The sequence below is a fragment of the Aulonocara stuartgranti genome (assembly GCF_965226115.1).
Source record: "Aulonocara stuartgranti genome assembly, chromosome: 17".
Lineage (NCBI taxonomy): Eukaryota > Metazoa > Chordata > Actinopteri > Cichliformes > Cichlidae > Aulonocara > Aulonocara stuartgranti.
In genome coordinates, this window is record NC_138953.1 from 9,275,839 (window position 1) to 9,289,823 (window position 13,985).

A 13,985-nucleotide genomic window follows, 5' to 3' on the forward strand; every position below is an offset into this window, starting at 1 on the left:
TCACATAGAACGTCTGAGTTGTGGAGTAGTTATAAGCGATCCCACTGTTTCCTTGGGAGTAGATGAAATAGGTCACTCCGCTTTCTGGACTTGGGTCCCAGCTTACTGTGATGTCATTGTTTCTGCAATTTGTCACTCCAGTCACACCAGTGGGTGGGCAGATGACTAAGAAGGGGGAGAGACAGGTAGAGAGACAATTTGATAATTAGTGTCCCAGTGATTTTTTTAACACTATTTTAGAAATAGAATATGAGCAACAACAGATCCTGTCTTTGGATTTGATTTTACCTGAAAAACCTACCTAATTCGTCTCCCACTGGAAACTTTACGTCCAGATGAACAGAATCAACTTATTGGTATGGCATTAATTAGTGTTAAGATCACTGTGCGTTCAACTGTCTTGCTTATCTTATGTGTTAACAAGCAATTTTTTTATGTCCGTGAGTGTGAATGGTTGTCTGCCTTTCTGTGTTAGCCCTGGTGACCTGCCCAGGGTGTACCCTGCCTCTTGTCCTATGGGGGAAAGAGCATGTCCCAGCCTATCATAGGGTTTTGCCCCTTGACAAGGATAAGCGAATGAGAATGGATGGATGGGTAAGACAAAATCTGCGTAAGTTCTATTTTATTTCCTGAAAGTTGGTTATATCTGACAGGACAACTGTCTATATGATTGTTTATCATTTTTTCTGGTTCTTTCTTGCAAGTTCTTTAGTTCCTAGTTCTGTTGCATTGTTTAGGTTTTGGTTTAGGTTTTGTACCCTTTGAATTTAGTAACCTTACCCTTTGTCGACTTTTGTTATATCTTTTCAAAAATAAGTTCACTTTCTGCTCTGTGTTATGGTCTGCATATGGGTGAACTGAAACGTGGCAGATGTGAGCCATTATAACATATTAATAAAATGTTGATGCACAAAAGTACCAGGCAAACAGATTTGTACATTGTATCTGACGTTTAGTTCTATGGTAGCTGTATTTGTTGAACACTACAAAAGTTGGATGGATGGATGGATGGATGGATGGATGGATGGATGGATGGATGGATGGATGGATGGATGGATGGATGGATGGATGGATGGATGGTTCAATTCTCTGACCTGTTTGTAAGGTGAATGGTACGCTGGGTTGGCTCGTGCAGCCTCTCTCTATGGTGACAACAGTGACAACGACTGTTTCTCCGCAGTGGAGGTCTGTAAGGGAGCAGCTTGTTCCATTGGATGAGCAGTTGTGGATGTGTTTGTCCGTGAGAGAAGGTGCGGTTGTGGCCAAGTAGAAATCTGCTCGAAGGGCAGGGTCCCAGGTCACACGGCCCACATTTCCATCGCACTGCAGAGACATGTGGACGTTGGTGGGAGGGCAGGAACCTGCGAAAAAGATGGTGAGATAAAGTTGGACGGGTTATAAATCTAAATATAATTAAAAATATTAAAAGCGAAATCTTTGTTTTGAATTAATAAAAGATAGATATAATAATTATTAAATAAATATTGTTAGTGGTTATTTTAAAGAATGCATAAAGTTGATTAAAGCCAAGTTTATCCAGTTTATTTTTTTTATTTGGCATTATCTCACCTGCATTGTAGGTGTATGGGAAACTCTCTCTGCCTTCGCAGCGCATAGAGAAGGGAGTGACGGTGATAATGTAGGTTTGAGAGCAGTGCATGTTGGGTAGCAGGCAACTTGTGCTGTTTGTGGCACACCTTTTGAGGTCGCCGTCTCTGCCAACTGCCTTCACACTGTAGGACACTGCACTAGGACTGTGTTGCCAGCTCACTGCCGCAGTGTTGTTGTCACACAACAGGGAAGCACTGACGTTCACTGGAGCACAAGGGGCTGACAGGAAAACAAAAGGAAAAACCACTGAGTACAAACACCACCTAATTAACCCTCATTTAAATTTTTTAGGAAGTTACACCTGGTATCTCTTAAGCCAGCAGTCCCCAACCTTTTTTGCGCCACGGACCGGTTTATGTCGACAATATTTTCATGGACCGGCCTTTAAGGTGTCGTGGATAAATACAACAAAATAAAACCAGTACTGGTAACCAAAAAAAGAAGACTTATTCATAACACACAGGAAAAGACCCAGAGAAAACAAGTTAACAATAATAACAATAAAAAAATAAGGATAGAAACCAATAAAAACCCTGAAAACCATAGATTTCACGCCCGCCTCAACTCTCGAGGCCCGGTACCAAACGTCTCACGGACCGGTAGCAGTCCGTGGCCCGGGGGTTGGGGACCGCTATCTTAAGCCATGTATTTGCTAAAAGTTACATTTATATATATTTTTTTAAATAAATGTGTTAAATAATTTTTAATCCAATGCATTACTCGGCATTTCAACTAAGTATTTTAAAAGAAATACAGAATTTACTGTATTATATACAGTTTACTACACTTGGATACTTACGATAGTAGAAAAGGGAACATGGGGAAATTGGAAATTGTATTCATGGTAATCAGAAATAGTATTTTTGAATTTCCCACAGACTTTCCCAGCTGTATATACATCACCTGCATCTACATCCTCTCCGTCTTACCTGTCTGTATAGTCGTTACGCCGGGCACGCTGCTGTTGCAGGAGTCAGCCAGAGCTACTACTTTTACATTGTATGTGCGACTACAAAGCAGCGTGGGCAGGGAGCAGTCAGTCTGGCTGGTGCTGCAGGAGGCTGTGAGATTTCCAGACTGAGCATGCACATAGAATCTCTTCCTGCCCAAAGTCTCATCCCAACTCACAAAAGCAATGCCAGTGTCACAGGAGTATTGGTACTCCACGTTTGCAGGGGTACAGGGTGCTGTGTGAGAGAAGACAAGTTCAGTTCCTGAATACCTTCAACCTTTTTTTTAACCCATCCCTAAACCTTATGATAGGGTTGTTAAACATTAGGTCTGGGGGCCAGAATTGGCCAAGCAAAGACTCTAATCTGGACAGCTGGTTGGACTTGGACTTAACTGTATTTTCAGATGTTTTACGCTTTTCCTGCTAATAAAGACCTCTGTCAAGGTCTTTTAAACTACATCAAAGTAATTAAGTAATAGATAAATGATAGAAAGTACTATTATCTGTTTTTTTTCCAAGATTTAGTAGAAAAATTTCTGTGTATGTGTGTGCGTTTTTTTTAAATTGGGTCTACGGTGAAAAAGGACATGTTCTGTGAATTAACAAAAAAGACGATATGGGCAATGGGCTACAAGATTATTTTTTTTTAACAAAACTTTTTTTATATATATATATAAGTTGTGCTGACAGATTTCTTTCTTTTGCTATAAAAACTGTACTGTTTTAAAGTATAAAAACCACCACTACTGAATTGTTTTCAAAAGAAAATCAGAGAAAGACATCAAAAAGAAACAGCAATTGTTAAGTCAAATTTTTTTCTTATATTCTTTACCTGTAACAATCTGAAAAGCAGAGCTGGGTTTGCTCTGACACTGAGGTCCTTTTGCGACAGCCTTTACAGTGTAAGTGTTTCCACACAGCAGATCCAGGACACAGCTGTTGTTGGAAGATGAGCTGCACGACTGCATATATCCCATACTGGAGGTTGCATTGACCATGACAGTCATGGCATCCTCATCCTTAACCCAGGTGACCAAAGCTTGGTTGGAGCTACAGTTCAGTGAGTGGTCTTGGATTACTGGAGCACAGGGAGCTGCACACAAAACACATTACAGATGTGCTGATTAAAGGAATCTTTCTGGTTAAGTAATCTATAATTGTAGGCAGTTTTAGGAAGTTTAAGATTTCATTCTTTTTTTGCATGAGGATAATTTGAGCTACTCAGTTTATCCTGACGTCATTCTTTGTGCCAAAACTGAAAGTACCTGTTGTAATGTTGGTTTTAGCAAATATGGAGCTGTTGCACTTTGTGTGCCCTGCCAGAACAGTCACAGTGTAGTCATTCCCACACTGCATCTTGGTTAGTTCACAGGAAGTACCAGTGGAATTACAGGAGTCGACATGTCCACTGGCCTCAGCCAGGATTGTGTAATAATTTGCGCCGGCGCTGGCCCTCCAAGTAACCGTCACCACATCAGAGAGGCAGTTCAGAGTAGCAGCCACGTTTGTAGGGTCACAGGGTGCTGGAAGTCAAAGTGGAGAAAATGAACGCTGAGATAATCTTCTTTTGCCCAACTTGAAGAATCACTTGTTAGCAAATCTAATTTGTAAGCTGTGCTTTCACACCCTACAAAAAATATTTTAGTCCATATTTTACCAGTTGTTGCTGTGTCCATGACGCTGTTTGAGCTGTTACACCTGTTGTTGGAGGCCATCACACTGAACATGTATGTCTGAGCACACTGCAGACCAGAGAAGAGGCATCTTTGGGTAGCTGTTTGACAGGATGTAGAGAAACCTCCTGCTCCTTTCAGTGTGGAGATGTAGTACATTGCCCCAGGAGCTGCATCCCAGGATCCCCACACTCTGTTAGTGGAACATTCCACCAGGGTTTGGATGTTCACAGGAACACAGGGAACTGTGAGAGAAATGATGTGACAAAGAGGAAAAGGAAGACAGAAAAAAAACATTTTAATGTCGAGTGAGATCATGGCTCGTAGAGTCATAAACTTTAACAAGTCAACTAAAATACCTGAATTTACAATCTCCGGGACACTGCTGGGTCCTTCACATGTGCTGCTGATGGGCTTGACTCTCACACTGTACTGCTGTCCACACTGTAACTCAGGCATCGTACAGCTAGAACTCTGCGTGACGCAGCGAAGTGTAGTGCCATTTGTCATCACCGCTGTGGTGCTGTAGTTTACTGGCATGGATCCCGGTGTCCAGCTGATGGTCAGTATGTTGGTGGTACAGTTAAGAGTGGTCAGCATATTCTGCACAGTACATGGGGCTGAGATGACAGAAAAACAGTTAGACTTACTCGTCTGCAATATCTCAACTGCTGTTTGGGATTCGATAAGTACGAGAGGGTTATTAGGACGTAGAATAAAAGCAGAGGTGCTACTGCTTCTTACCAGTTGTATGGATGACTGGCTTGCTGTCTGGACTCTGACAGTAATAATCTGAAGCTGACACAGTGAAGTTATACATCTTTCCACACTGCAGACCCTCCAAATTACAACTGAGTTCTGTCGTTGTGGAACAGGTCACATTGTGACCGTCTGCGGTTATGGCTTTGCCAGTATAAGACACTGTGTTGGGGCTGCTCTGCCAGGCTAACTTGGCAGAGTTACTGCTACAGTTCACTGAGACGGTCAGCTGAGAGGGTGAACAGGGCTCTGCAGAGGAACGACACAGAACACATGCATGGTGTAAGTTTGACAGTGATTGCACATAAGCAGTGTTAACTTATATTTTTGTCAGCGTGTACCTATCTGTAGTTTCAATGTGCGGCTCTTCATGCTGGTGCACGTGTTATCCACAGCAACCACACTGATATTATACACATGTCCACACATTACATTGACCAGCCTGCACGATGTCTCATTGGATGTACACTTTAAGTAACTGCCATCTGCATCCAGAGCAGTAGCAGTGTAGTTTATGGCACCCCGACTTGCTTGCCACATGACGTCCACAAAATTCTGGCTGCAGCTTCTCCTTGTTTCAACGTTAGTGGGTACACATGGAACTGGGAGTGAAATTTTCTGATTAGCTCAGCTGTTATTTAATGAAGAAACTATCTTAGTAGGTAGCAAAGTAGAACCACTGATGTCAATGAAATAAAAAAACTTTATAGGGTTAACTTCTCTTACCTTCCCTGAAATATAACTCTGAAGGACGACTGACGCAGCTGCCATTGAAGGACATCAAATTCACTTTGTACTCCTGGCCACACTCCAGTGTGTGGACTGCCAGATTTGTCTGTGTGGTGTTATACGTCAACGGCATGGTGCCGTTTGAGATTTTGACGATATAACGTTCTGCATTTTGGGATGCGTTCCAGCTTATTGTCACATTGCCTGATGCACAGTCCACCCTGGCACTTGCGCTGGCTGGCCCACAAGGAACTGAACGAAAAATAAGAAGGTTGGGTGAAGGCAGGCAGCTAAGAAATGAATTGGTGAATCAATAACTTTCATTTAATTTTATATTCAAAACGAATACTTCTGTCAAACTTAATATCGAAAGTATGTTTAGGGAAATGGAAAGGCAAAGATCCATTATATTAGAGCCTCACTGTCTGTCTTAGTAGAAAAGAGATCATTTGTATCTGGGTGTGAAAACTAAGCCAACGCTAAAGCGCCTGTAACCTACATTCTTTCTAGTGGCCAGCAGGGGATGACTCTTCAAGATCTATGACCTCTGTAAATACTTTCCTAGTATTGCTAGTATAGGGCTCAGTGTTGTAGCATTAGTGAATATAATATGTTGATCACTTTAATTAATGTCATTCATTAGAGTTAAGAAGCTAAATTTGGCAGGTCTACCATGCGATTGACAGTCTACTGTACAAGTGTGTAGTCTCCCTCAGTTTCTCGGTCAGTTCTCTGTCTAGTGTCAAAATCAGTTGACTCCAAACTGCTAAGCTCTAGACTTCATAAATGGATGTAGCCCCTGGTTAGTGATTACTGGTCAGGTGCTGGTGGAGCAAAATGACTCTTGTGGTCTCAGGAAAGTCCGAGGGAACACACCTTTTTGTTACAATAAATCAAAACTGTTTTTTCTGTGTACAAAAAGCATTTTAGGCCTTTTCAGACTATCAGCACTACGCTAGATCTGACAAATTGACATGTGGTCAGTTTTTAATGTATTTTGAAAATTTTCCTACCAGACTCCATGTAGATGTGCGTAGAGGGCATGCTGGAGCAGTTGCCGTCATGCTGGCTGACAGTCACAGTGTAGAGCTCGCCACATTTCAGGTTAGGTATTTTGCAGTTGGTTGCAGTGGAACTGCAGCTTAAAAGTCGCTGACTTGAATCTATAATGGTAGCAGTGTAGGAACTCACACTTCCATGCCACGAAATCAGAGCCTCATTGGCTGCACAGTCCAGGGTGGCAGTGAGGTTATTTGGTGGGCAGGGAACTGAAATGACACAAGTGGGCCATTATCAATCAGAAAGAAACAAAACTGTATTTAACTTTTAATAAAATAAAAGAAATGTGCAAATATGACTGTGACATTTTTGTCATTAATGCTCACTCAGAAAAAAGATGCACATCTTGGCAACTTTTACATAAAGTAACTAAATGAGCATCTTCACTAGAGGTTACCTGTCTCTATGGTAAACATGTCACTCTCAGAGCTGTTGCACATGAAGTTGGAGGCAATAACATAGACTTTGTAGCTGGTGCTGCACTTCAAGCCACTGATCATACACAACATATCCAAGGAGTTGCAGCTATGAATGACCCCATTGCTGTCCTTTGCCATTGCAACATAGAAAAGTGCTGCGTTGCTCATCTCCCACTTCACAGAGATGGAGTCTTTTGCACAATTTCTCTCTGCTGAGATGTTCTGGGGAGTGCATGGGGCTGAGGTAGAAAGCAAGCAAGTTAATAATAATACCAACCTGGAACACTTTCACAGTACTAGAATTAAGTAAACGATCTATTTTTAGTTTTTAGTTTTTTTTTTTATTGCAAATACATCTACAGATTTCTTTTAATTACTCTTCAACTTTATAAAAGGCTTGAAAATTCTAGTCAAAATTTCCTACAGTTTCAGGTCATGTCTTTTACAGGTTTTTTTTTAACAAACCAACAGTCCAAAACTTTTAAGATAATCAATTAAATTATGCAGCAAGACATTAAAAAACATTGTTCTTTGGAAATAGAATTAGTACTTGCTTGTTTATTGGCTATATTCTATATATATCCACTGGTAAAATGTAACAAAGACATGTAATATAATATATTCATAATGTTTTCACTTGCAGTTAATCATTTGTCAAGCTTAGAATGAATCTTGCATAGCTGTGTAGGAATGGGTCATCCACCATAGACTGCATCATGTTGTGCTGCCATGTTTTACTATAACCAAACACTGAGCCTAGATTGAACCACCTGTGTAAACATTACTACCACCATAGGTTCTCTTACATGCTTGGTAAGGTTCAGGTATTCAGTTAGCTGCAATCTGCAACCTCAACGCAAGATACCACTAAATACTACACACTGATTCTTTAGTAAGTAAATTGTGAGCCATCTTTTTTTTTTTATTATTATTATCATACTTTAATATGTAAACAGCTGAATTTGCAGTAATGCAACTTAGAGTAATGTAGATACAATACAGATTATCCTGTTGCATATAAAATATTGGCTCAATTAATCCAATGCTATTAAAAATAAACATTTAATTAATCGAAATATGCAAATATGTAAATATAACACTGAGATTGGTTTGGTTGGCATACTAAATATGTTTTACTGATAAAATCTTAGTTATCATTAAGATTTGTATAAACCAATTAACCCATAAGAACCTGTGTCACTGCCCCTTTACACACTGAGGAAAGTCATGTTAAAGTTTTAACATCGGCTCTACTATAGTTTTCCTGGCAGTAAAAATGGGTCTGTGCTCTTTTGGATTAATGGAGTGAATGCAAATGCAGATGTCTGAGGCGCTAACACAGGGGTGGGCAATCTCAGTCCACAAGGGCCGGTGTCCCTGCAGGTTTTAGATGTGTCCTCGAACCAACACAGCTGATTTAAATGGCTAAATTAGCTCCTCAACATGTCCTGAAGTTCTCCAGAGGCCTGGTAACGAACTAATCATGTGATTCAGGTGTGTTGACCCAAGGTGAGATCTAAAACCTGCAGGAACACCGGCCCTCGTGTACTGAGATTGCCCACCCCTGCTCTAACATGTGTTCCTCACTTGTCTCAGCCGGTGGCCCCAGCACTGTTGGACTGGGACAGTCATTGTCAAAAGATCTGATGGTGACGGTCAGATGGTCTCCACACTTGACGCCCTTCATAACACAGCTGTTGGACACTGAGCTGCAGTTGTAGCTGCTGTTTCTGTAGTTGCCCACAGCTGCCACGGTGTAGTACAGTGCCCCCTCAGCATTGTCCCACTTGCTGAGCAAACTGTCAACGCTGCAGTCGGCTACTGTTTCCAGATTCTGCGGAATGCAGGGTGCTGGAAAGAGTGGAAATAAAGAATTGCATAAATGTACTAAAATGTTTGCATTTATATAAACGAGAAGCTGAACACAACTGATATTGAATTGTAAATTGGATTCATCACATTCATCACAGAGAGCTGATATGAGAACGCACTTCAGTTTCTCTCAGAACCAGGAATACGTTAAATTTCCTGTTCAAAAACTGTTACAATTTGGAATGTTAACAATGTAATCATTTGCAGATAAAAGACTATTTAAATAGTTAGCCCCAGTGAGATAAATTTGTCAAATCATTCACTAGAAAATGGGACATTAGTTACCCAAAATTATGTTGCAGATTTATTGAAATCATACCTGTGCGAACGCCAACAGGAGAGCTGAAGCCACTTGAGCAACTCCCAGACACAGATTGAACTGTGAAGGAGTAGTACCGTCCACAGAATGTATTTGTGAAATAACAATTGTTTCCTTGAGTCATGCATTGCCTGACCATTCCCTGGGTGCAAAGAAGAATATTTAATATTTAGCCAGTGCTAATTTACATGTTCTAGTTTATCACAAAGGTCAACATTTGAGGGAAAATTTTTAGGTTTCTGTTGATCTGACCACTTTAAGATCATGTGTATGCCAAGACTCTCATAAACTTTCTTTTTGAAATCCAACTTCTATGATTCTGTTTTCTACTTAGGTAGATAAAGTCTTGGGAATTTGAAGAGATGAGAAAAACAGTGTTAAACAAGCAAAGATTAAGGAGCTAGTTTAAGAAACTGGCTGGAAATGTTCATACAGACTATCTAGTTCTGCATGAAATCTGCCTACCAGATTTTCTAAAGCTTAATAAATTAATCTTCTCATTCAGTTCTCAGCAAGATGTTTTTATTGGCGGAAAAAAGGTTGTGCAATTATTATTTGACAAAAATAAGCAATTGTAAATCTAAAATATAATACCTTGGAGTCGACTGCCCTGGCTAAGTAGTGGTTTACTTCGTTTGTCTGATTCCATGAAAAAATGATGACATCAGTGTCGCAGTCCCGCAACAACATCGGGTTGGCTGGAGGACAAGGGGCTTGATGGGAAGACATAGAGTCATTTAAAAAATAGCACATCACAGACATGACGTATATGCTGTATATAAAGGATGGATGGTAGAGCTATCTATGAATGGATAGCAGGAGAGCTAAAAACAAACAAACAAAACTGGTTGGATTAAATATCCTCATCAAAGGTGAACTTCTCAAATCTCTGTTCAGGTTAAAACGCCCTGATACTAAAGATTGCGCTCCAGTGTTGCTTTTCACTGTATAATGTTTCAGGTTTCACTTAAACACAGGCTCATTCTTAACTGGCTGAACACAACACAATATGATATAGACAGCAAATCTCAAAAGGAGACCCAGTTTTCAAAGGAGACGCCTAGTGATCACTAAAACAAGTGTGTGAACTTGGAATGAAAAACTTGTAAACAAGTATTCCCATTAGGCGCAAGACCAATGTGACACCAGTAATCGCTATCCTGAGGTAAAAACAAGTGGGTGTAATATACTTGGAAAAAGCCCTCTTCTTAAATTTGACATCAATCCTTGTCTTAAAATTAATTTGTAGCTGATTGGTGGAGCTTGTTATTGTTATTATAAAAAATAGAGTTTTTCTTTGCCCTTTCCAGGGATTTGCTCTTTTTAAAAAGGTGTTTTATCACTCGATTGACTTAAGGATTCATTGTCCCGAATTAAATACGTGGGTGGTTGACATGTTAGAGCTGCTTGTCATGAAATTATATTCAGCAGCATCCAAGTCACGACAACTTAGCCAAGCACAATGTGACCCATTGGGTGGGGCTGAACACGCACTCTCAGCTCCGAGATCCCCGACTGAATGGAGGGATATGTGAGATGAAAAGATTAACTGCCTGCCCAAAATAGACAATAAAGTCCTGACATCCAGTTGACTATTGCTGGAGGGCCAAATATTTACCAATAGAAATCATGCAATAGGTAAAAATACTGCTAGTTATGAATCGTCTCTCCCGATAAAGATGTTCAGTGTTTCAACGTCTAATCTAAAGGAGCATTAAAAACATTTTACACATGCTTGTGTAACAGGATGAGGCCTTCTGCTGATCTTATGAAAAGAGTTGTATATTGTCTCCAGTAGTTCAAGAGCAGCTTTCTGAAAGTCTGACATTTATAGAAGTTCCCTTACAAGGTAGAAGCTTGAAATACGTGACCACTTACTAGACCACCTTATGCCCCTTATGCTTGATTTGTGGACAATTATACCTAATTGTGGGACATCAATAGAGAATCACTGCTTTACATTTCTTTGTTAAAACAAACTCCTTTATATTTCTTCTTCATTCTTTTTAGTCCCTCTTCAGATTGGCTTCTTTATTTTAAAACTTAAAAGTAAAATGCCAGATTTTTCAATACCAAACCTATACGTGTATTTGGAATATGAGCTCTCAGATTCTTCCTTATTTAAAACAAAATGGATTATTTCAGCTTTTACAGCTGAAGAAGGAAACAATCCCGCTGTGAACAAAGGCTCAGCTGGTTGGGTATGCTGCTTACACACTTCATAAAAACCCTGATAAAAACAGACTTTAAAGGGAACCCCATTGCTTTATTTTCTTTGTGTGTGTGTGTTTATTCGGTCTCACCAGTATTAAAAGAAGCTGAGGTGTTGTGGATGAAGTTCTTGCATTTGTCTGACATGGGCATTACATACACCTTGTATTCCTGGCCACAGCTCAGTTCTTTAATTGGACAGTTGGTGCTTTGGCTGGTGCATTCCAGCTGTGTGCCATTACTGCCAACTGCCACGGCCCTGTAGGACGTGGCCCCCGAAGCAGCCGGCCAAGACACGGTGACAGAGTTAGTGGTACAGCTGTAGTCCACTGATACTGATGAAACAGGTGTCAGCTCTGCAAGCAACGCATTAATATAATTTTATTTCAGAAAATTATATCATTTCACTGATGTTTGATGCTACATTGCCTCTAATCTGTATTTGAAGGGAAACCTCATATCTAATAGTAGAGTGCTATAAAACCCAAATAATCTTCTCACATGTCTCTTTTCCCATCAGCCTCCACCTAACCTAACAAATAGGTTTTCAGAACATCTGAATTGTCCTTGAGGATCATATTCTAAGTGTCTGAAAGGGACGCTTCAGAGAGAATGGCTGACCTAGATCCTAATCACCAAGTTATTGATATTGTGTGGCTCTGCAGACTCACTGTTGGTGGTGTATGTGTAGTCCGTGGGCTCGCTCGGCACCAAGAACATGCTGTATGAGAACACTGATATCAGATAGGTGGAGCATGGGAGGATGCCTTGAACATCCAGCTTGGTGTCTGAGACATTGTATGAAGAGGGTTGACTGCTGGGATCATCTAGGTTGCGAATCCTGACATGGTATAAAAGGACCCTATTCACAGGCTCCCACGTTATTCTTGCCGTAACCTGGTTAGTCTGTGTTGCAGTAATACCGACTGGAGGCTGCACCACTGAAAGAGAGTGGGATTTATTCAGATATGAATACTCTTAAATAGTTGACACAAATCAGTGAAATACTTTTTCTACACAAGTTTCTAATTCTTAGAGACCTTTGATTAAAAAGGGTCAAGCTACCATTTATAAATGCATAGCTTTAATGTAATTTTTCACTTTCTATGCATTTATTTTGGAATATCTGCTCCTGTCCCCCTGAAAAAGTCATGAGATTTCTTTGAACGTTCTCTTTTTTAAATTTACCAAACATTTGCAAGAGTTACCTGTTTTTCAGAGAGCGACTATAAAATACCCATCCACCCTAAAACACTTCTACATTCTAATTGAAGTTGGTCACTTACAGGTTGTGATGGTCTTCACTTTGCTTCTGCTTCCCAAGCCTGCCTGGTTAACTGTGTAGACATAGCAGTCATAGTTGGAGGAATGCTGCAGGTTTCTTACCACAGCTGTGGTGTTGGTGTATGTAAAGTTCATCACGGTTCCAGTGGTCTGAGAGTACACCTCTAGATAGTATTTCTGTGCTGAAGGCACTGTTGTCCATGTTACTTTGATTGAAGTACTTGATAGTGCTTGCCCTTCAACTATCTGTGATGTGTCAGGGACTGGTGGGAAAGAGCAGGCGAGACTATTTCACATAAACTGCTAAAGGAAGTCAACATAAAAAATGACAGTATTCTCAATCATGATCAATCAGTGTTGTTGTAAAAATGTTGGACTTACCTGTGGAAGCCAGAGTGGAATTAACACACGCCACACTGAAGAAGACAAAAGCTTTGACAGTCACATTATACTCAGTTCCTGGTTTTAGACCAAAGATGTTCCTCTCAGTCTGGGATCCGGATATGGACGTTATAATTGGTGCAGACTGTGGAGAGTTTTTCTCCCGAAGGTCCAAAACATAGTTTGTTGTTCCAGGATATTCCTTCCATTTTACCAAAATTGATGAGGCACTTGATGGACTTGCTGACACGATGTTGCATCCTGAAAGAAATGGAAATGCACTGCAATAAACTTTGACATTAAAGGTTGCACAGCAACAAATAATACAGCCACATATATGTCACACTGAACAGAAGCCAGTGTGACATCTTGAGCTTTAATGATATTTTCTATTCTATTATAGTCTAGTCATTATCATGGTCATAAGTTTAAAAATGACCAAATTATGCTAATACATAGCTCTTTTGACCTGCATAGTCACGCAAATGTCTCCATTTTCTTACCTTCTGCAATGTGAAGTATCTGTAAATAAAAACAATGAAAAATCATACAACTGTTTCAGTTTTATAGATTTTAACATAAAAAGTTATATTTAGCCGAGTTAGACTTACCAAAGCTAAAGAAAAGCATATGGCTCCCAACAATCCCATCTTTGACAATGAGAGCGGGATTAAAATTACTTTACTATACAAGGGAGTCAAATGCAAAAGGTGTGC

At 40.2% G+C, this 13,985-nt stretch overlaps 1 protein-coding gene across 1 annotated transcript; it reads right to left on the bottom strand.

Moving 5' to 3' along the window:
• Window positions 1–5,367, bottom strand: LOC309693072 (fibronectin type III domain-containing protein 7-like; the record flags this gene model as incomplete). The annotated part of the gene is made up of 11 exons (XM_082512048.1): window positions 1–44; window positions 91–165; window positions 1,095–1,361; window positions 1,570–1,830; window positions 2,541–2,798; window positions 3,396–3,656; window positions 3,829–4,086; window positions 4,221–4,481; window positions 4,596–4,856; window positions 4,981–5,244; window positions 5,337–5,367. The coding sequence occupies 11 exons, from the start codon at window positions 5,365–5,367 to the stop codon at window positions 1–3; spliced, it is 2,241 nt and encodes a 746-aa protein (XP_082368174.1).
• Between the last annotated feature and the right edge of the window lie 8,618 nt (window positions 5,368–13,985).